Source organism: Anser brachyrhynchus (genome assembly GCF_964034855.1).
Source record: "Anser brachyrhynchus genome assembly, chromosome: 12".
In the NCBI taxonomy this organism is placed as follows: domain Eukaryota; kingdom Metazoa; phylum Chordata; class Aves; order Anseriformes; family Anatidae; genus Anser; species Anser brachyrhynchus.
The window spans coordinates 11033978-11057518 of NC_137707.1; the positions used below are offsets into that span (position 1 = coordinate 11033978).

Genomic DNA, 23541 nt, shown 5'->3' on the forward strand with positions numbered 1-23541 from the left:
AATGCGTTATCGCATGACTGTCTAAAGCAAATAGTACATTGTGGTTTTGGGCTTGGACACTTGAATGTGTAACTTCCCAGCAACGAGTCCTGTTCTCTCTGTAGGGCACTTCTGGTAACTCATCTCTCCTACTGAGAAGTAAGGAAAACTGTCACCTAGCAAGTGAGACAGCTATTTCTTACAGCCCTCGCACTGGAGAAAAAGCAAAAAAATGACAACAGACTGCAATTGCTATACAAGACATATTATGCATATTATGCTGTACACAAAGCAGCAGGCCTTACTGATTAACACCAGCACAGGGTCTTGAACAACTGGGATATGGTCCTGACCTGCTAGAGGCTACTGTGCTTCTATGAGCCAAGTCATTTCACTTTTCTGCACTTCGATTTCCCAGTCTGTGAAAACGAGTGTGCTGTGGTTTATTTTTAAGCACTTCAGCAACTGACATACTGTACCTCAAACTCCTTAAATGGTTACATCATTTTCGCTGCTACGAAAAGTTCACTAAAACAGCATTTCAAAATCCCTTTCCATGTATTGTACTTTCTGTTCTCTAGCCTGACTGTGGTTTGACTTCTGGTGTCTGAAGTTCGAGCTACGGTGGTTGTTTGGCTTCAGATGACAATTGCTAGTGAGCACTGATCTTCTACAGATTTGAATGGGCTGCACAATCAGTGGAAATGCAGCCAATGCAGCTTTAAACACATCTCATTCGTGTAGGTCCTGTGGCTATTTCTTTGATAAAATTATTAATAGCATGTAAAAGTTAGCAAGTGCCTTTTTCAGATGCATCACTCATGTGGAACACTTAACAGAGAATTCTGGGCCAAGATCAATATAATGTAAAATGTGTAAAGTGTCAAAAAAAAAAAAAAAGACCCGCCTATATATTTAGTTACTAAAACATTTTTAAGAAAAACTGTACTTTCCGTCCTTGTGAAAGACACAATATGTGTGTGCTGTCCATGTTCAGCACTTGTGTCATTTACTGACTATTGTCAGGTTAGTCAGAAGCTGATAGATACCGGTTTGTTGGCAAAAATGACCAAAACCTTGCAAAATATTGTGGTGGCAATCGTTATCTTCTGCATGGACTCTCCTGCCAGTGGCTTGGGTTTTCTTAGACATATTAATGTTATTAAAGAAAGAAACACAGCAAATAAACCTGGTTCCTCTCTTCTGAGTTCTGCCTCATTTTCTCAGTCTGCTGCTGCACCCGAGCTGTCAGTGAGCTGTGAAACTGCAGTAAATGGGCCGGAGAGCAACTGAGGCCAGCGGTGTCAGACTGTGGGGAGACCCGAAAACAAGGGGAGTAGGAAGGGATCATTACAATACAGAGAGAAAATATGGCCAGGATTCGATTTAGCTTAAATCTAGCAAAGCTAGCCCAGAATTACCAGGAGCTGAGAGACAGCACAATTATGGTGCATATATTTTAACAGGCAAAAGTCAATGGGATGTTCAATAGGCACGATACTGAGACAGCCCCCATAGGCAGGTACTTTCACTGTGCATGGGAAGAACAATTTGTATCACTCTGAGAGCTGATAAAGGCATTATAAAACCGCTTTGCCATGCTAATAAGGAATCGTTACACTGCTGGAGCAAAAGAAAAGTAATCCTTCAGCATCTGTTCACATGATTAACATCACTGATTATTCATGCGATCACCTGAGGAAAGACCAGATGGTTTATTTCCTGGGTTTGAACCTCTGCTTTTTAGCTTAAGAAATCTGCCCCTCTGAAATTAGCTGAAGGAGTCATACTGTTAGCAACACAGTAATGCTAATAGGAGGTAAGCAGTACATCTTGTAGCAGTACATCTGCAACTGGATGCCACAGGAAAGTCCAACACATTGCAAAGATGTCACATACCTTCCCTCAAAGGAAACATGCTAATGCAGCTGAATTCAGTGAATTCAAGCCAAGCACTGGTCATTTTTTCATGACCTCACTTCCCCTTCTCCTGCCTGAGACCTTTGACTTTAAATGAAGGGTCACTGGCCTGCAGCCTAAAGGGAGGCTGCTCTTCAGTATTGGCAGTACAGGACAAACACCCATCACTTGGATCACTCACAGATCAGAACACACCCTATCCTGTGCAAAAGCCTTCCACATCCAGGGGTCCATCACATTAGCTCTAAAATCACACATGCAGTGAGAGAGATTAAATTGCTGAATAAATCTTTTTTAACCATTATTTTCGACTGTTCTGTAATAAGCAGTTGTCTTGCTGCCCCGGCTGCGGAGCAGCTTATCTTTCAGCACTGTTTCTTCCTCTACCCATCAGCTCTGCTGCTAGAGTCAGGACTTTCTCTGCTTTAATTGTTGCAATCCTATCATTGTCTAACACACTGATTTCAAATGTAATCATATCCAACCTATAGCAACAAATCTGCAGCGAAATGTGAAAATTAAGGAACTGCAAAGAATTACTTGAAAGTACTGTGTGAAAGTAATACCAAAAAATGGATTCTGCTGTTAAGCAAAGTAAAACAGGAACATTTCCAATGTGTATGACTTCCATTATTTGCATACTTCTGTTACTGAAAACAGTGGAGTGTCTTCCAGTAAAATCTGGTCAACTAAATGACTCATATGACTTCTGAAGTGACCATGGATTGCTTCTGGGCTGCATGCGCTCACAGGAGTTCTCGTGTCCAGGGTGGATCAGAAAAAAAGGAGAACTGAAAATGGCTGACTGTAAAGATGGCTGCACACTGCACTTCCTTATTTGTACCAAAATTAAATAGAAAACATTATTAACCATTTTAAACTTTAAATGACGCGACCCCTGGCGCCAGGACACCAGCAGACATTCATACAAGTACATGCACTTCATTCATGCCCATCCTGCACGCTAGCCAGGCATTGCACAAACAGACTAAAGGACTTTTGCATTCACGTCCTCAACCTGCACACATCTCCCCCAGCAGGCACAGACAGGCTATGTGCCCTTTGCACAGGCAGTCTGAGGCTTCCCACCATCCTGTTTATGTTCAATTACTCTTTCTGCAGTATTTCCAGTTCCAAGCCTAGGAAAAATGGAAGCTAATAGAAAAACATACCTACACAGTGGAAAATCCAGGCCGGCGCTTCCAGTTGATTACTGCTGTGTCGGTGCTCAGCCTTTAACACCTGACCTAAGCCTGCTTTTGGGCCACGAGTGAGCCCAGCAACTGCAAGGTCTGACAGGCAGAGCCACCAGAAAAGCAGTCAGCCCATCCACTCCCCATTTCCAAGGAGCTTGGAGGTCACTGGCTCTTAGCAATGGTCACCACTTGGAGCCATCTTACAGGTCTAACACTCCAGCTCCAAAAATAGAAGAAAGTAAGAATAGCATTGATTGAGCAATGCATAAGCGAAACTATTTTTCAAGACAGACATCAACTGTGAGAGAAATTCTGAGCTTAGAAATGGTGAAGGTTTCACAGAGGAAAATGTACACAAATTGCAGTGGAAGAGGAAAGCTTAGAAGTACAGGTATACGCACTGGCCTCCAAGAGGAAGAAGGACATTTCTTCTACGGCAAAAGCTATTTGAAGGGTGATGTGAGTTCCTCCTGAATTTGACATGGAGAGAAATCACTGTGGTCCCTAATATTAAGCGTTAATGTTAAGCATGTTAAGCGTTACCATACTGTAGGTACTGAATGGAATTCTGCACAAGTCCCAAATCTCTGTGCCCTTTTTCCTGTGGGGTAAAATCTACCGATTTCATCTGAAATGCTGTGTTATGAATATGAGTAGATCTAAACCCAACAAAAAGAAATGTGGTGTTCAGAATTTTTGTCTCTGCCTTTTCAATACAGATTTAAATCCTCACTCTTCTGAATGCCACTGGACATAATAAGGAACAGCTTTAAAGAGCAGGAGTTTGCTTGTATGTGGTACATAGCCAAAGTTCGCTTCCTGCAGCGTCTGAGCAATGAATACCATCAGCACAGTTCTCTGTGGGAGCTGAGGGTCACCACGAAACCTGAAAAATCAGGTTACCATTGAAACCTGAAAATAATTTCCTGAAAAACAATATTCTCCCTCTAAAATTCTGGAAGAAAATTACTGAAAAAAATCTGGGCCGTGCCATGAATCCTGCAGAGGAAGAATGGCCCCCAGGACTAGTTTGCCCTTCTCCCAAGAGATAACCTGGAGTCTCAAGGACTTCTTAGACATGCATACCAGGGGATTCAGCTGTCAGAGGACAGTATCACTGCAAATTGAGGTAGTAATGCAGATGTTACTTTCACTGCATCCCTCGGAGGCCTCCTGAAGCCTGTCCTACAGCTGGAGTTTTTTTCATGCCATTGTATGCTCACAAGAGAGAGCAACCAGCAGCTGAAAATAATGCACCTGGGCTGGTGTAGAAAAAAAATGGAGGTGTTCTGTGAATGGGAAGTTTTAAGCCATGGGGAAAGCAGAATTCACTTCCAGAGAAGCAGAATTTCTCTTCCAGAGAAGGAAAAAGGTACTTAAAATTCACCTGCTAAGCACACTTAGGGCCACATGGCTTTCTCTTCCTGACCTTACTTAACCTCGAAGTTTTCATCATCTTGCTCAACCCTGCAATCGTCTATTGTAATAAGGGGCATAACAAACTCCTCTTCACAGCTAATGTCAAGCAGAGGGAAATTATAGCTTCATTTCTTTGGAAAAACACTAGCAGATTGTTATCTTGGCACTGAGTATGAACAACACCGTGAGCATGAAGGATAGGACTGAACTGTTTCCGCTCCAACCTTCCCATAAGCCTCATGACATGACATCTAGACACATCTTTAGAGAAGGACAAGCAAGCATGGCTAAAGCAAGGTCAGGGCTGAAGCATAGAACCACAGCACAGCTGCGACCAAAATACATCAACCCCTCACAAAGATACGCTGGTCTAATTAAAAGGAGTTTAAAGTTGATTCAGTGATACCTTTTTAGCCTAATTGAAATTCACCTGGCATATTTCACTGTGGTACCCAACTAGATCAAGATTTACTGATACAGGCTGTTTTAAATTGCATGCAGAATATCTATGCTGGGAAAGGGAAAAGAGAAGGAAAAGAAAGGGAAAAGAGAAGGGTGTTAGATCCTTTCAACAAACTGTACTTTCAAGCTTAACTAGGAAAAAGCTATACTGAATGAGGGACCCATGCAGTCAAAGAGCTCACCTTTCCCCTCTCAGCCAGCTTCCTCTGCCTCACCTGTTGTGCATCTCTGTGCACAATTCAGGATGGCCAAAGGGGGACTGGGATTTGGGAGTACAGTGTCTTCTCCCATATAGCTGGGTGCAGATGCTGACGTACTCCTTTGGAGGGGGTGGGGGAAAGGAGATGTATGCAGTTCTCCCTGAGTTAGCCTCATATTATAAAATTGCACTCAACTTCCTTAAGCTGTCTGGAAGGAGCATTTGGGGCTGCACTGCATTTGGCAGACCATGTGGGGGGGCTGGGGTTACTGACCCAGGTTTCAGAGCTCTGCAGGGCATGGGAAGGGACATCCTACCTGTGCATGCCTACGTCCTGACAGTAGAGGAGGAGGGAGGTGGGCTCTGCATGGGGGTATTGTGTAACCTGAGTGCCCGAGGGGTACTGGGATGTTTGGAGGGCACAAGGACGTCAGGCACTGTTCTGCTGCTGAGTGGTCTGGGCAGCAGCATCTAGTCGAAGGCCAGAGGGCATGAAAACATCACAGCTGAGAGATGTGAAATCCTGGATCAGTATCCAAGAGGGTGGTGCACTCTTGGGTGTTGGGAGGAAAGCAGCCCAAGGCTAGCTCACCGCCAGCCTCTGGGATCTGATGTCTAATCTGATGCTTAAAACAGAGCAGCGGCAGCCCTGCCACAGTTGGACACCCCAGGCTCAAGCTCAACTGTACTGCACAACACACAGCAGCCATATGCTTAGGGCAGCTGCGTGTGGGAGGAAAGCAGTGAGATCCAAACATTTTCTCTCTCTGTCCTCTCCTTCCCCTCTGCCCCCAGAAACTGTGCCACTATTGGCATGCTAGATGTAGCAAGACAGCAGCTGGCAGTGCTGTCCCCAGACTTGGCCACTGCCACGGAGAATCTGCTTCTGAAAGCAGTCGGGACTGGAGCCCCTTGGGGGTGCTCAGAGCACGCACAGCCTCTGCGGCATCATCAGACCCTGTGCCATGGAGCAGCAGAGTCAAGCTCCTACCCTGCACCCCGAAAGCCACAGACAGACCCAGCCACCCCCGTTAGCAAAGCAGCAACATCACACAGAACTAAACCTGCCTGTCAAAATAGATTAAGCCTATCTTTCCCTCAATACAGAATGAAAGCAGCAGTAAGCCCTGCTTTGTCAAGAAATCAACTGAGGTCAATGTAAGCAGCAAAAAAGATTTTGTAGCTGGCTTGTACGGCCCTCCTCTAGGAGCTCTGGCTGCCTTTAAAAGGCGTCTGTAGAGGGCTACCAGAAGAGTCAAGTGAATCACCTCTCTCCTGGCTCCCACCATAAGGGAACACAGAGCCCAACCCTTCTTCTCTGCACCTCCCTATAAATCTCTTCTTAAGGATTAAGCTCTTTCCCAACCATTGGAAAATCCAGCTCCAGATGCCTGACCTACACTCGTGGGCCCAGTCGATAGGGAGTGGAGGGAGATATCACATTTGTTTCTCAATTGATTGAAAGACCAAAAGAAGCTGAGTCAGACAAATCCCTTGGTTTCCTCACACTCCACTCCCTTTGCTTTGGAGAGCTCCAACATGCTGGGAGGGGAGATAATGTTTGGCAAGAGCAAAGAGGAGCTTGCAGGAGAAGAAATAGGGAAGTCCACCTCCCAGAAATTACTGTAAAATCTGACTCTCAAAGATAGGCTGGTGAGACTGGGAGGAAGTGGAAAATCGTCAGCCCCGGAAGACTCCATTTGCTACTCAGAGAGCAGAAACGCCGGTCCCTACCAGCGGATGTCTCCCATTTTGTTATCACTTCCTGCTGGGCTGCCCAATGGGAGGATGAAGATTTAGTTAGCCCATGGCTCCCCCACTTCTGCATGCTGTGTCCTTTGAAAGAACTCCTTCGTTTTCAGCCCAGATATTTTATCATGCCAGAGAGTTGGTGTAACTGGTTCCTGCAGTCCCCTGAAAGTCCACAGCGGGGGCACAGAGGGGTGCAGTCCAACATGAGCCATGCTCTGGTGGGCTGTGATGGCCACCGGCAGCTGGTCCTGATTAGAGCAGCCCCAGGATGCTGCAATCTCTTCTCTAATATTGCTCTCAGCATTGCTGGGGCCAGCTTGCAACCTGTCCTCAGATCAGGGAGTTATAATTAACTGGCTATGTCTCCCTGTAGGTTCTGGGCACAGCTCAGATCCCAGCCTTCCCATTTTAACTGGAGGCTAACACTTATCTCAGTCCTACGTTGCTGTAATTAGTTTTTCCCCAGTACAAACCAGGACTGTTAGTGCGGCATGTGAAATGGAAAAGATAGAGGGACCAAAGTATGTGAATTTCTGTGAGTTTTGACTACTGTTCAGGCTACTTTCTGCTGTCTGTTTACTTTGCTGTGGTATGAAGGCCCTGCCTCAGTGAGGAACCTATAGCACCGAGGCCATACATAAATCAACCCTGAGCAATGCAGGAAAAGTACAGTATGCATTTCTCCCATAAAGGTAACAGTAAATAATCTACTAAGTTAATGGTTCACTGATGCAACTTAGTTTAAGAGGTAGAAAAAAAAAAAACAGGGATGTTTTATCTATGACCCTTGGCTTAGGTCTGAGATACAGCTTTAACTGAAGAGCAAAGGTTAACTGTAATAGATGTTGGCATTACTATAGCTTAAAAGCAACATTCTGACTTTTTCTGTCAGAATGAAGACAACTTCTCTAATGATGGCAACAGAGCCATAAAAAGGCAATTGCAGAGAATTATTTGGCAATGTTTCTTTAGAGTGCCATCGAAGAAGACAACAGGAGTGGGTGGAAAGAGAAGACCTGGGGAAGAGAGGAGACTTCGTATTAACTTGAAAACCACGGAGAGAAGCAATACAGTCAGGAGAGCTCTCTGATGGGAGAAACATCTTTTTAGACAGAGCAAATCAGAGTAAAATTCATGCCTTAAAAGCTGTGCCCAGACAGAGCTTTCTCTGTGCGCTCAGTATTATCCTACCAGACAGAGCATAAGCAAAGAAGCAAGATGAAAAAATAATTAGGCAAATAGTAGGAACTCTGAACAAATGTTGCCTTTGGGTAGCACATACATGTAAAGGAGAGCAGAACACACTGCCTCAGCCAGGGGCCAACCTTCCAAAATGCAGCTGGGGGAAAATACATACATTTTTCCAGCTGAAAATCTAACAAGCAGCATAAGACTGGAGGGTACTGCCATCGCTTTGTTTGGCTGACAACTGGTAATACCCTGGGGGATGATGAGGGGAGGGAAATTCACCCCTGGCAAATAGGAACAGCAAGTCCCTGTTCTTGACTGGTACTACAGCGCATTGATATTGAACTGGTCAGCTTGCACAGAAATAGCGTGAAGCAAAATGACAGTGAGGGCAGCATGAGAAACTGACAAGCACCAAAAAAATAAAAAATAAAATTAATTGAAAGCAGTCAGTCTCCACTGAGAGGAATTTTCATGTGGCTTTTCTGGCATTGTCTTTTTAAAAACACTAGGGTTTTGCTACCCTTTTAACTTCTGGAGTTCTCACAAAACCTCTAAACCAGGTCTTTATTTATAATAGGAATTTTGAAACTATTTTTTGCATTCTTTTAGACTCGTTCAATTCTTGACCCCAATTACATTGAATAATGTGGTTGCGACTAACATAAATATAGTTCCGTTATAAATCAGGACATGTTTGCCTGGAGACAGCCCTTTTTCTTCCCCTTGCTCATGTTCTGCAGCTGTCCAAATACATCCTCACACTCCCTGGAACCTGCAGCACAGTCCTACTGCCACAGCTGGTGGGGGCAGAAGTAATGGACTGCAGGCTTCCCTCCCTTCATGCCCAGCCAGCAAGCCAAAGCATGTTCCAGTTTACCCTGTGACACTGAAAAGCTGAAAGAAAATCCTGTTCCTGTGAGGGGTGTTCAGTCTGCCTACCAGGGATGAGTGCCGTCCATGTCAGTTTGATCAAGATTCTGTAGCTGGCTGGTTGGCTCCCTCAGGCACCGTTCGGTCTTGGCTTATGTGGAGCAAACATCTCTAAGCAAAGACTAAATGATTCCAGGAGTGCAACCAAAACTGAGTATTCAAGGCTTTCCAGAGTGGGGATTATTAAAAAGACAGCAATTGTCATCAGATATTAGTGATATCAGTTTTGATTGGAATAGGAAATAACATCTTTGCTAGGATTTTCTGCTGGTGAATGCTGATCTTTACTGTCATGCTGCTGTGATATTTCAGGTGCTGTATCAACACCAGGACAACTAGGGGAATCAGGAATCCAGAACAGCATTTTATTCATCCTGTCTTCCCCACCAAACAGAACATTTCAGGGATGTTTTGTATTAAATGATACAAGGGGCAGGACACTGATGGGAAAAACAGGACCACATATCTAACCAGAACTAAGTTTTCACCATGTTCCTTGTAATTCTCTTCTTCTTCACTTCCTTCTGTCAGCTTGCCAAAACAAAACCTGAATTGTCCCAAGACAGGAGAGTCAGCTGTGCTTCTAACAGTTTCAGACTCCACTGAAATCCAAAAGACCAAAAGAGCTCCTGGGAACCTTTTGGGTTCTCACATCATTTCCCAGTTCAGTAGGCCTGTACAAAGAGGTCACACTGGATAAGCATTGACAGCTTTAATGAGACAGCAGGGTTCAGCATCTTCCTGCAAATTCATCCCAGCTCAGGATCTGCTCCTTCAAAAGCCTATTCATGCATATACTCCTGCTTAAGTCAGTGACATGGTAGAACACCCCTAGATGAGAGTCTCTGACATCTTGTGTAAGAGTTTTAAAAATAGAAATGTATTTTCAAATGATAATTAAACAACACCAAGCCTCTAAACTGTCATTAGCAAACATCAAGCAGGTCAAAAAGAACTTAATTTTGTGCCTACAAGAGGACCTAAAACTCAAATTCTATCATTTGTACTAATTTCTCAGGCTTACACTGTGTTTTGTCACTGTCTGAGATGTTCGTTTGTGCAGTAAGTTGAAGGTATATCTGTTTAAGAGCTGAGTTTAATGCATTTTTACTCCCTTAAAGCTCCAAAGCTCCAGCCGCTGCTCAGTAGCTGCTGGTCTGAATGTCCCATGCTAACACGCCTGGCCTGGGCACAGGCATGTCAGCCCCAGCTCTGCCCAGCAGACTCACTGGATGCAGGAACTGCCTGCATCTTCCTACACTACTCGGGCAAGCGAGCAAGCTGAGTGTTCCCCATGCAACGTGGTCACCTTCCTCTTACAAGAGTATTTCCTTCAGCCCCCACCTTCACCAGCAGTTCAGTGGCTAGAGGTTTCCCATAAAATGGGAGTGTGGAAGGGAAACAGGTTTAATTCCTTTCTGTGATTCAGGGGCACAGCTGCTACCCCACAGGTATTGGAGGGAGGGAGGAAGGGCTTTCTCAGCCCTGGCAGGAGCCACTGTTCAACTTTGCATTGAATCATTAAACAGTGACTGAGCCAGAAAGAGGGGCAGGGACAGTGAAAGAGGCTATTTCTCAGGCTAAAGCTAAAACTACTGAGGTGACCTACAGAATATGTGAACTCCTGCCCCTGCTGCATCCACCAGCTTAGGACGTTAGGTACAGTTCAATAATTACGAAGTGCACCACCACAAAGTGTCCACTTGCCTTGACCTATGACTGTGTAGTATTTATGACACTTTTCCATATATGCCCTGGTCACAGATGTTGAATTTAGAGAATATTTACTCAATGACAGATTCTGATTCATTAACACAGAAGAGGAGTTATTCCACAAATAATCCCACTGAGACTAACTGGACTTTCAAGTCTTACTGCCCAACTCCGTACTCTCTTCCATCAAAAGGTTAATTGGGAGTAAAATACTAGAGGATTATTTTTATCCAGTGGGGTTTTATTTCAAAATACCTCCGTACTTTCAGAACACTGAGTTTAGAAAGTTCACCCATTAGAGTGCAGTACGTCGGCATGAAGTGAAAGTTTGCAGCTACACGTGATCCCGGAAACTCTGCAATACATGCTGAAGTGCAGTATCATAGTTTTGCAATTAGATTCATATTCTAAAAAAGAACAGAGATAAACCAAGAAATAGTTCTCCTATAATATGGCAAAGAGCTACAAGAGTTTAAATGAAATTTGCAGAAAACTGCTTCCTTGCCTCTTTGTGTTACCCTGGGCTAAGCAATGGGGAAAAGTTAGTGTGGAGTAAGAAAGCCATCATGCCCTCTTTGGACACACCGCAGCAAGTTACGCTGCTGAAGTTCTTATCATGAGAGGAGAGGCCACCTCTTGGTACCTCAGGAAGCCTGCTTGCAGCTACTGTGCTAAAGTCCAGTTCCATGCTCTGTATCGGAGTGTTACCTGCACAGACACTGAGCCAGCATTGTGGTAGCTCCGAGCTGCTCTAAGTGAGGGCTGCAGCTGTGAGGGGCAGGGCTGACCATGTCATCTCTTTGCTTATGAAGGCACTGACCCTTGTGTGACTGCACAGGCAACCAGACCTGGGGACTGGCCCACATGAGAAGCAACCCAACAAAAACCCTATTCATGCATCAGACAGGCTGTGTTCTCCACACACGCTGGAACTCGGCTGGGGCAGTGCAGGCAGTGAGGTGCTTTCTGAGGAGCAGCCCGCACCTGGGCTAGCACAAGGCAGTCAGGATGCTGCAGGCTATGAGGCTCTGCTGTCACGCTAACCTCGTGAAGTCAGTGGGAAGGAGATGGCAGGACAGGTGCTGAGTGGATATCCGCACTGCAGATATCTGATGTACATGGGTTCAAATGGAAAATTAGGTTGCTTTTATAGGCTGTTGTGAAACTCTCTGGAGTGTTTCATAAACAAACATTTGCATCTTGGACACCTTTTAACATTTCTTCAGACACCGATGTTGAGCAAACGAGATACATATGTTTTCTTTGTAAAGTTTCCAAACACAGTTGCCTCAACTCTTATTTAAATGTCAGTGGGAATCTAAGCTAGGTAAAAGAGCTCAAGACAGGGCCTTTGGGTGAAAGAATATTGAAAATTATTTATCCAAAAGATTAGAGAAGATCTTGTATACTGCAATGTAAAGTTTTGCAACAGCAGGCATTTCGCACACATCAATACTTCTATTTGATCACACACATGCCAGGGAAGAGCACAGCCTGTGCAACCTGCTGCCACCAGATGCGGGAAGGAGCTGCCGTGCCCGACGCCCACCCTGTAATGCACAGCACAAGAGGTGATGGGAGGCAGCAGCACCTGAAGCTGCCCCTCTAAGCACCCAGATTTTCACTCATGCACTGCCTCATCCAAACAGAAGCTTGCAAAGGGCCTCACTGATACCTATCATGCGAGCATCACAGGAACAGCCAGGCTTTTTGGTTTGCAGAGTTAACTTCAGCTCAGTGCAGGACTGTATTCAAGATGTTTTCTGCAGGGTTCTTTACTAGAAATAGGTGGGACCTCACGTAGTTCATATGGAAAGAGCCACAGAATTGTCTCCTTCCTGATTCTTACATTTAGTTCTTTTGACCCAAGGAGTATTTGAGTAGGGGCCAGAGCACTTGTACGATCCTAGGCCATTGTGATCCATACGTGTTGTGATTCAGGTTATCCAGAACAGTATGTGTCTCATAATGGCTGTCCAACTCATGGCAAAATTGTGCATAAACCCACGCTGGAAAATAATGAGAAGGTTACTCAGGGTTTGGTGCTGGGAACAGAAGCCTTGGATCAGCTGCAGAGGTGTAAATCTTGCCTCAGTGGGCTTAAAGAGAATCATACAGGAAGATTTATTCCCAACACTGTCTCTTGCAGGACATGCCTTGCACAAGCAGATTAAACCTGCAAGCACAAACAGCACCTTGCTTCTCCCTGGAATAACACAGCTCCAAAACCTCTTTTCAGTGTACAGCAGTGTGCTTCTGGGACTACTGATTTGAAATCAGCAGTTAGCTATGGCCTTACACCCACCTAACAGAGCAGAGTTTGCTCTGTTGTCTGTTTTGTTGAAATGTGACTACCCTTCCTTCGTACCCCTTCCCTCTCTCGTGCAGATGCTGACCACAAGGAAAACCACAATGATAAAGCTGTTTTCTCTTATTAGTCCATTTTTGTAAACACTTTTGAATGCATGAGCATAGCTCCTTGGTGTGAGCTAAGGAATGGAAATCTCCACTGTGACCTGAAATGCTAATGAACAAACCTGTGTTTCTTTAGCTTGAATGGAGAATGTTACTAGGGTAAAGCTGTATCCAAAAAAATCTTTATAAAATAAAGGTGAATTTAGGTGCAAAAATAATGCAGAATCAGCTCCTAATTGCTCCCATACTTACACTATTCTGATTATTTTTTTCTGCTCTGCTGGAGCATTTTTTGTTTTCATCTCCCTTTTCTTTCTTTTATTGAGTTATTGACAGTCAGAGAAAATATTACAATATACCCAATGTATCTAAAAAAATGGGCCTGACTCATTAGGCTGAGTCAATCTAACATATTTTTCAAATTATACTCATATAGTCTAATTTTAAACCATTTTAATGTAATTTAAAAATGTTTCAGATTTTGGTAGAAAAAAAAAAAAGGCAGCTAGCAGTGGTAGAATAAAGATCCAGCTGGCAGGGAGATAGAAAGGAGAAAACAATTTTGAGAAATACATTGTAAATGGTAAGGAACTAAATATCTACTATAATGAAAGCAAATGGATTTTAAATAACCCAGCTAAATTGTTTATGTATTTTTTTAATAAAAATAATTAACCATCTTACAAAAACAAAACCTTCTTAAATACAATGTACTTACAGAGGCTCTTGAGTGGAAAAAGTTTTCTACTGCTCTGGCTTATAGAAAAAGCACACGAAAAAATCCTGCCCCTAAACCACATACTAACAAATGCTGTGTTTTGTTCTCACATTGGTCTGCAAGAAAATATTATCTAGTAGCTTTCTGAAATACAGATAATTAATTATTAGCTGCCTTAAACACCGATATGCAAAAAATCAAACCAAAGATGCAGCTAGCTTTTTCACCTGCCATTGTCACAGGCAGTAGTTTTTTGTACTGATTATCAGAAGAGCTGTCTTTACTGAAAAGTGTGGATGCTTCCAGACAGACTTCTAACAGAATAAATCCTCAGAAAAATGGGCACTTTTTTTGTCCTCAAAAGAAACTGAAAACATTGAAAACAAGTGTTATCTCTCTACTTGTCCTTTTCATAAGTAAAGCACAATAATTGAGACAAAAAGAAGCAAGGTTGAAAAGTACCACATGTTCAAATGAAAATGAGATTTTTTTATTATTATTTTTTTTTGAAACTGCTTAAACCAGGTCTCAAACGTAGGCAAGATTGTCTGAGGTAAGCTACATCTCCCACCATTTACCTGTTTGTCCTCCCAGCATGGATGGAAATTTTGTCACAGGAAAACCCTGCCACAGCGCATCAGATGTATGGCCCAGCTAGGGACATCACCCAGCTGAGGCCAGCAGGCTAGCACAGCCTTCTCCTCAGGTCCTGCTCTTAAAACTCACCGGTTTGATTTGGGGCTTTAGGTGCTCGCTGTACCTTGTTCACTGGGGGGACACACCTCTCTGGTGTGAAGTAAGAATTGACCAGCAACAGGCAGTCAGGGTAGAACACTGAGCTGGCAGCTGCTCTGGTTAAAGCCACCAACAAAACTGGCAGCAACTTTGAAGAGTGCGATCCCAATAAAAAATAAAATCACCTAGCTGCATCACCTTGCAAAAGCTCGCTGTTGGCGGTTTCTGGAGTCTGTCTGCTAACAATTCGCACCAGAGCCTCCCCCTCTATTCATGATTTAGCATTCCATCAGGCAGGTACACTCATAGCCACCCTGCTCCCGACTGAGGGCTGAACAGCCACAGCTGTGCTCAGCGGCCTCCTGATCCTATGATGCTAGTTGGGTGGTGTGGAACCGGTCTAGGAGGTGCCTCTCACCACATACTGCTTAGATTAGTTGCTAATGACAAGTGTCTCACTCTCCTTTTCTTTCCTCAAGGCTGTTTGCTCCAGCCACCGGGAGGCTTGGGGTGGGTGCACTCAGCTGGGGAGGATCCTGCCAGATTCAGTCCTATGTGCACAACCGCTGCCCAGCCCACGGCACAGAGGGGCTCCCCGTGATGCCTCCAGCACTGCAAATGGCAAACTGCTTCTGGCGTGAGCATGGGCTCAGCTTTGGCGGCACAAAGGTGAAACAGTATCAGGAGACACTCTAATTTCAATATATCACTCAGAAAATGACTGTGGTGTGCACAATTAAAAATTTAAAAAAAAAAAATAATCAAAGGGTTAAAGAGATACAGCATTACAATTAACAAGACATTCATATTCTTTGATTTTTTTTTCTTCGCAATTCTGCCAAAACCAACCTATAACCACAGCATTCAATTTTTCAAGTATATTTGCCTGAGGCAAGGCAAATTTTTGCACCTACACACGTGGGCTTTTTCCAGGCATGTATGTGGCTGTTGTGAGTGCTATTATCCTTCATTAAAAGTGATAGATCTTCAAGATAAACAAGCACGGATTACCATTCCCCAGCTGAGTCGGGATCTATTACGTAAGTAGTCATTCAGTTTCTATAGTTCAGCTTTACAAACATAAAGTTATATATGCTTTCACAGTGTCTCTCATCACATTATAATTTCTTTTCTCTTTACCTGGAAACTTATAATTTTTCAGAAACCAGAACAGTTTCTGTTACTAAATATTAACCAAGTACTGCAAATATGTACATTAAACTGGGGAGTGTTAGCTCAGCAAAAACTAGCTTAGTTCCAAAACAGAAATTTTTTTATAAAATACTCATTAAAAATCTCCAGGTGGAATTACAAGCTCATGCACGTTTGTTTTCCAATAAATGAGAGTGTAGTAGATTATTTTCATCATTCATTGTGGGGGAAGAAAAAAACAAAAAAAAAAAACCAGTAATCATATTTTGCGAGAAAGCTTGTCTGAAGTGATGAGAGGTTACCTAGATCAATACACCACGATGCCTGGATACATCAGGATGAAACAAGATTTTAAAAGAAGAGAGAAAGAAGAGAAAGAAAGAACCATATCATCTGACATTAAACTGACAGCCAAAGATCAAATTTTCATAGTAGTGTTAATATCTAGGCTTGTTCAAGGAGGTTGCTTTTAGCCCCCATACACAGCTAACCTCTCAATCAACTCCTTACGTTATTTGTTGGCTAGCCTGAAAGCTCCAAGCTAAGCTACTTAAATGGCCAGTAAGTATGCTTGTGTCTCAAAGCACTGCAAATAGTTTCTATTTCCATGAATGAAATCAATGCACAGAAAGAGGATAGCAGGAGTTCACAAGAAACTGTGCCTTCATATTATCTGCAGTGTAGGCAAACGGCCCTAGCTGTTCTTCATGTCCACACACTAAGTGCTCTGGGGGCAGCTTCTGGTCCACAAATGTCTGCATTTAGTAGGAGCGATGTCTATGTGCAATAGGCAAGAGGCTGATTGCTTTTGCTTGCACACCCATCCATGCAGTCCAAAGTGGATTCTTCTAATGTACAATGGCTCAAACATGGCTCTGCCTCCAGATGTTCATTTCCAAAGCAACGGCAAACGTCTGCTTCTCAGACCCTGGTCAAGTTCACCATGTAGGGAATTCGGGCTGGCTGGAAAAGAGCTTTTCCATTCCATGCAAAATAATGTCAGTGTTTGAAATTTGTCTTCAACAGAGTACAAAATAAAACCAAAACCTCTCAAATATCCTGGGAGACAAAGCCTTTCATCCCCAACTCCATGGTCAGCAGTAAGAGCATTCATTGATCTGGGGAAGACTCAAGGTTCAAGTCCCTGCTCTGAACCAGGAAAACACTGACTTGAATCTGGATCTCCCACATCTCGGATGAGTGTCCTAACCACTAAGTTTGGGTGGAGTTCTTCCTCTTGCTTTACCCCACCCTGGATCTGATGACATTTTTACTGGAACAGATATATCTGTGAATAAGTGGGAGAAAAAAAAAAAAGGCCAAAAACTCAGGAACAAGTCTGATATGAAAAAATCACTTCTGGATATTCGGAATCTGTCAGAATCTGGATTTATTCATCCATTTTGAAAATGGGTAAGAACGTGATGCTTTCCCCATCTGAAGGACCCCATTAGCAAATACAAGGCAGGCCTGTTCAGCAGTAGGGGAATGGGACTTGTTGAGTGAAACAGAGGGAAATGCATCCATTGCACATTTCAGAGTGCTCCACAGGACTTAGCAGCAGCCAGAGCATGGGGACAAAGGAAGAGATGATGCCAAAGGTTTCAACAGAGTATAGATCGTCCCACCACTCTCCCAGTCATGGAAAACATACTGTAGTAGCAAGGAGAATGCATGTGGAGGCTCCCTTGAGCATCCCTGAGGCATGGAGAGTGGAGTAAAGGGTGAATTTAATCTCCTCCCTCTCCTGCCAACTCCTTGAAATGCAATACTGACTGGGTACTGTGAGGTAGGTCTGGGGCTTTTCAGATGAAAATGCCAAGCACTTCAGCCGGTGAATTTGCCTGGAAGCCTCATGCCCCGGAAAGCAGCTAGCTCCTGTTTTCAAATCAGAGCTCAGGCCTGTTGAGTACGCTCCCACTCCCATTTCTGTGCCATGAAAAGGTTGCTGTAAAAAAAATGGCATCAGTTCCAACAAGGCTGCCTGCTTTTCTGTTTAACAAGTGTGAAATGTAATAGAGTTATACTGGTTTTGTGAGGGAGGGAATTACAAAACTGCCCAACAGAGTCCCTGAATTTCATCGGGGCTGCCTGGCTTTCCCTCAGTGGAACCCCCCTGAACTGCTCTGCTTAGGGCTCAGCCACACAGCATACTCTTACTCTGCTCATTATTTCCTTTTCCTGATGGGTCTCTTCACTGTTACAAAGATTGTCTACGTATGAAATCATAGGCTCATCGTTTCATGCACTCAAAGGTCAAAGAAAAAGACACACTAATTTCCCCAGAATTTGTTTCTACTTCTTCTTTCTTTTTATTTAATAATGAAGCCTTTTGCTATGAAATATGGGAATCTCTTCAATTATTAACTGCTATCTGGTAACTTATTATACAAGATAAAATTAAATGACTGTTTAACCTTGGGCCATTCACCAGCAATAGTCATTTTGTGTGCCACAGATTCACACTGAGTTCTCTTGCACTAGGGGAAATCTTTGTGGTTTAGATTTTTATTTTTTTAAAGTTTCATTGTATTTACAGTTAGGAAAAAGATGCTCAAATGCAAGATACATCTCTCTGGCTCAACTGGAGCTTGAATCAGACCCTAACAGTACTGAAGTTCTCAAGCCCTATACCAACTTTGTGAATGTCAAGAACATGGGAAACACAGCAGGTGTGCATTAATAATTGTTTGAGGGAACTATTTTCAGATGTTATCATCTCAAAGCAATAGATGTAATGAAAGATAAAATAACTAAAAATCTTGTCTGAGATTCTTGTCTTTCCAGAGTCCTGATTTACATATATCTTTAAATGACATGGAAATTAACACTCATTGAAGAGAGAAATATGTAAAATGAAAAACAAAAACAAACAAACAAAAATCTGACATATATGTATTTGGAGAAATTCATAAAATTGATTATTCCACGAATAGTGAAGAATACAGGCAAGCAATCATTCAGTGTTCCCAGGCAATATATCAACTTGTGCTGACCACATCATCCTCCTTTTTGGCTGCAATCTTTTTTTTTTTTTTTCAATATATCAAATTAACACCTGACATTTGCTCTTGAAAAATCCATCTCTAGTCAGCTCATCTTCACTATCAGCAGATAAACATTATTTGCTTTTAATATGATAGGAAAGACTGTAGTCTAGCAGACGACAGCAAGGGTGTTTACTTTCTATAGGATTTTTTTTTTAAGCAGTAACTGCTTCCACCTAGCTTCGATATCAATACAGGCTTATCAATGCTCCCTATTTGTGAAGTACCGTTGGCTAGTTCAGGACTAACATATGGGAAGTAGACCTGGAACCAGTCCTTCCATCAGAGACATAGGAACAACATCACTGGGTCAAATCAAAGGCCCATTCTGCCCTGCACCTGGGCTCTGTCAGTGGTCAGTGCCACACAGTGGTGTTTCCCCAGTATAAGTCTCTCAGCCTCCAGCAATCCCTCCGACTTCTAACCACAAGCAGTGTCCTTCTGCTTACTAGTCCTTGACGGATTTTCCCTCCATAGATTCCTCTCATCACCTTTTAAACCTGCCAGCTTTTGGCACTCACCACAACTCATTTCAATGACTTTCAGATTGTGTTAAACCTCTTTCTGTTTCCCTTGAATGTGCCCTTGGTAATTAATCTGATGTCGCATTCGGCATCACCTCCCCTGCCACTCGGGACGCCAGCTCCTCTCACTCTGCCAGGCTGCTAAATCCTTCCCTCCTGGATAGAAACGGTTCCACCTGCAGCTCTTCCGCCCTTCCTGGGGAAACAGTGAACACTGCACAGTGTTCAAAATGCAGGTGCATCAAGCATTTACACAGTGACATAACAGTACATTCTGATATGTTCTCTACTCCTCTTCACTACATTTGAATGGTTAATTTCATTTGTAACTGCTTCTGAACCCTGAGGATGACATTTTTACAGAACTAGGTAACAAAGCCTTCAAGTCTCTACCCGAGTACTCGTAGCTAGTTCAGAAGCAAAGAATTTGATGTGTTTTTCCAATGCATATTGCTACATGCTGAGGTCAAAAAGGCTCTGCTAGCATAGTGTAGTACAGCATGCATCACTTGAAGATCTGGCATCAGATACTGTAAGTATTTCAAAGTCTCTGTGTGATCCAGTTTGGTTTGTTAATCTGAAACTTTAATTCAAGCCCTTTCTCAGCTTCTAGGGTTCCTCCCTGAGGGCTGTTCAACCCTCACACAAGATTGTCCTACATACTTTGTAAAAGGCTTGGGAATCTAGATTAATAGTCAAGCTGTTGCAGCAGGCAACAGGTCTCTTGTTCCTTAGCTCTTCCTTAGCTCTTTGGGAGTTGTGTGGGAAGCAGCCACCCACCTCCCAAAAGATGTTTAACTGCTAACACATCTGCATTTCCCAGTGGTCTTGAGAGAACCCAGCATATAGCAACTATGATACTCATTTGTATATCTAAAATTGAGGTAAGACCACTTCCAAATAGCTACTTTTTCTTCCTGTAATAGCAACCTTTTTCCATACCTTTCAACTCAGTCACTTCACAGAAGAAAGGTATGACTATTATTTAAAAATGCACAGCATACAATAGCACCAGAAAAACTATTCGACAGGAACAAACATGGCAGATATCTTACAATGTGCAACCCTTCATTTTACCTACCTCTGACCCAACTATTTAACTGGGGGATTATAAGGAGATTCACTGTGTCACAACCTTCTCTCTCACCTATATTCCCAATACAAAGCATCGTCCTTTACCCTACATTTAATACAGGTGATGGAAAAGGATTCCAGTTAGTTCTATTCCCTAAACCACAGAAGCTGTCCTTCCACAATAATCTCTTTATCAAACCACCAGATTGTTTTCTTGCTAAATATGACAGACATAATATAAAACACTGGGGGCTTTGAGTTTCTTTCCAAAGTTCACAAGGTATGTTGGCTTGTACATACACGTTTTAATGACGAGCTAAAAACACTGAAAAAATATGCAGCAGCATTGAAAGTGATCCAGGATGAGCAATATGATATGCAGCCTTACTAATTAGTGCAGAACATAGTTACTAAATTACCAATATCATTAACACATTGCATGCAACTTTGCATAATAAACTGTAAACTAACCACATTGTAATTCCTGAGAACAGATAAGCATGTTTGGTAGATGAGGCTCCCGAAGAAAATTTCCTTAGTCATAAGAGGATCCAACTCTCGTATTTCCCCTCCCCTAACCCATAATTTTTTGAAGCTGGTGAACTACTGGACATAGATTTTAAAGGTTTTTCTCCAAATGATTAAAGAATCTGCTATGACTCTGTGCAAAGACGAGTGAACTTTCTGGACAAAGCTTTAAAATCCAGGTCATGCTGGGTCACTAATAATCTCTGTGCATGTAAAACTGCAAGTCACAGATAAGTGAAGATAAAAGCCTAACAGTCTCCCATTTACTTACCATTTGTATCATATTGCTTACGTTAACCAAACTTGACAAGAAAGGGTATATGACCTAAAGAAAGACACTGTCACAAATAAGAGAAAGCTTTATATATTTTTAAAATTCAAGAATATCAAGAGTTTGTTAGATGACAGCAAACCAAAGCTCTGCCTGGCTTAGCCTCCTCAGTGGTGGCCACACCACCAAAGTAGGCACAATAACTCTTAACCTGCAAGTAGCCAAAAATCTCCCAAGAGCTCCCATGCACCATCACTTCCACAGGAGACCTACCTCCGTGTTTAACCTACATGAACAACACTGCCAAGCCTAGATGCGAGTCCCTCCTCTCCAAAACCATATGCACTTTACACTTTTGGTTTCATAGCTACCTGTGTCTGAGCTCATGCCTTAGAGCACTCTGGGCTGATGCCTCAAGATTCCTTCCCAGCCAGCTGGCCCAGCTGCAGGAGAACTCACCACCGGTCTTCCAAGAACACTGTGGCTAAGGCATTGCAGGACTAACAGCCCCTTGAATGATTTAGTAAGGTATACCAGTTCCAGCCCATGTTACAGGCAAATCCAGGCTAAAGTAGTCACACATTTCAGCAAAATTTGTGCTTAAACTATCTCCATATCTAACTCAAAAAAATCTATAGGGATTCCAAAGGGACTAAGCCACAAATCCAGCTAAGACCTGGGTAGGCAGTGAGGTCCTGATGTACTCTGAGTAAACTGCACCTTGTGGGAAGTGCACCCTTCCTCTTACATTTGGCAAATATGGTGCATCGAGAAGACATTTCACATCAGTACATACAACCTGAGGCAAAAGCCAGGAGTCATCCACTTTCTCAGTTCTAATCAGATGTCAGAAAGCATTGGCTGAAAGCATTTTTTTGTCTCTTCCTACCTCCTTTCTCTCTCTCTCACACGTGCCCTATCTCCCTCTCCCCATCCCACGCACTTTGCTTAGGACAGTACTTTGTGATTTGCCTGCAGCAAGGTCTATTCCTAACCAACCTAAGATATAGAGACTCTTTAGTGTGGTGCCCTTTTCCAAATCCTCTTGCACATAATTAGTTTATATTTAAATACAGTCAGTTGGAGCTGAGTATGTTGTCTGTAAACAATGCGAAGGGAATGAAAGAGAGAGACAGTCAAGCCAAACAACTTGACATTCTGCCAGCCCAGCAGGCATCTGAAAGGAGTTTTCGATTTCACATCAACATTTTTGTTCCAAGAAAAAAAGAGAACTTGCACTCTATTTAAAAGCTGTTGCAATTCTATGCACTGCCTGAAAATGAGCGTACTTTACCTAAACTCCTCACTTTTTATAAGAGAAGCAACCTATTGACACGAGTCAGGAGATATGATGCTCTTCCATCTCTACCCATCTCTTCTTTCTGCCAGAAGGTTTTGTATGTTTAAGTGTGCTGGAAGAGATTCAAACCCAGCCCTTTAACCTGGTGTGTAATGTGCTTCTAAGTTACAGCCTACAATTCAGCATTTAATATGATTTCAAACTCTCCTCACTTTTTATTTTGGACCATGTGCTCTCATCTCTGTAAGTGATGCCTATAAAAGATTCATTTGTTAAATTCAATAACTAACCAAGGACGATTTTTGTCTATACAGATAAATTGAAAACACATATTTTGTTAAAAAGTAACCATATCTCAATTTCATTTCCTCCACTGAAAATTTTCAGGTTTGTGTTAAGCTAGGTAAAATTACTGGGTTCCTGAAGATATCCATGCAAGACAATTACATACGTCTCTTCAAAGTTTAGAATTCACGAACACCTGACAAATCTTTTGTTACTAGGTCTTCCACCTCCATGTTTTCCTTTTTATCAGTTCTTGCAGCCAACTTTAGCAAATACCCTACAACATATTCTTATATTGTAAATAAAATAATTAGAGCTTAAACAAAAAGGGCTCCCAAATATTGTCTAAATATCACCACTCCAAACTCTCAATATGCTTTATCTGCAGGAGATGTCTTCATAGATTAACAGGCGCAAGAGTTTTCTGCCAGCTCTCCTGGCTGGCCAGCCATTATCTGAACTTTAGATGCCACATAGGTTTCAGCACAGCGCTGAAACTGAGTTGATAAGCCTTGCTAATGAGGCAGGTATATTAGTTTGGGCTTAGTATGGTGCTAATGTGTTTGTACTCACACCCAGTCAGCTCAGAGTACAAGCTGAAGAGCGTGTGAGCCTTTCTTCTCTGGTAGACATATCCATTGCATTCTACAATAACAGTACCTGTAACCTGCAGGCAACTATGCAATGAGATAAAAGCAATACCTGTCAAAACACAGACTGAACATTCAGCA

General features: G+C 42.8%; 1 protein-coding gene across 4 annotated transcripts in view; it reads right to left on the bottom strand.

Moving 5' to 3' along the window:
- The window catches only part of LOC308176681 (uncharacterized protein), a 187945-nt gene that overhangs the window by 79663 nt on the left and 84741 nt on the right, over window positions 1-23541 (bottom strand). Inside the window, exon 10 of one of the 4 annotated variants that reach the window (XM_080552770.1) lies at window positions 10583-11168. The exons of the other annotated variants lie outside the window; for them this stretch is intronic. Coding sequence (XP_080408896.1) covers window positions 11050-11168 — 119 coding nt within the window. The 3' untranslated portion in view covers window positions 10583-11049. Of the gene's footprint in view, window positions 1-10582; window positions 11169-23541 lie in introns of those variants that run through there. 4 annotated transcript variants of the gene reach the window in all.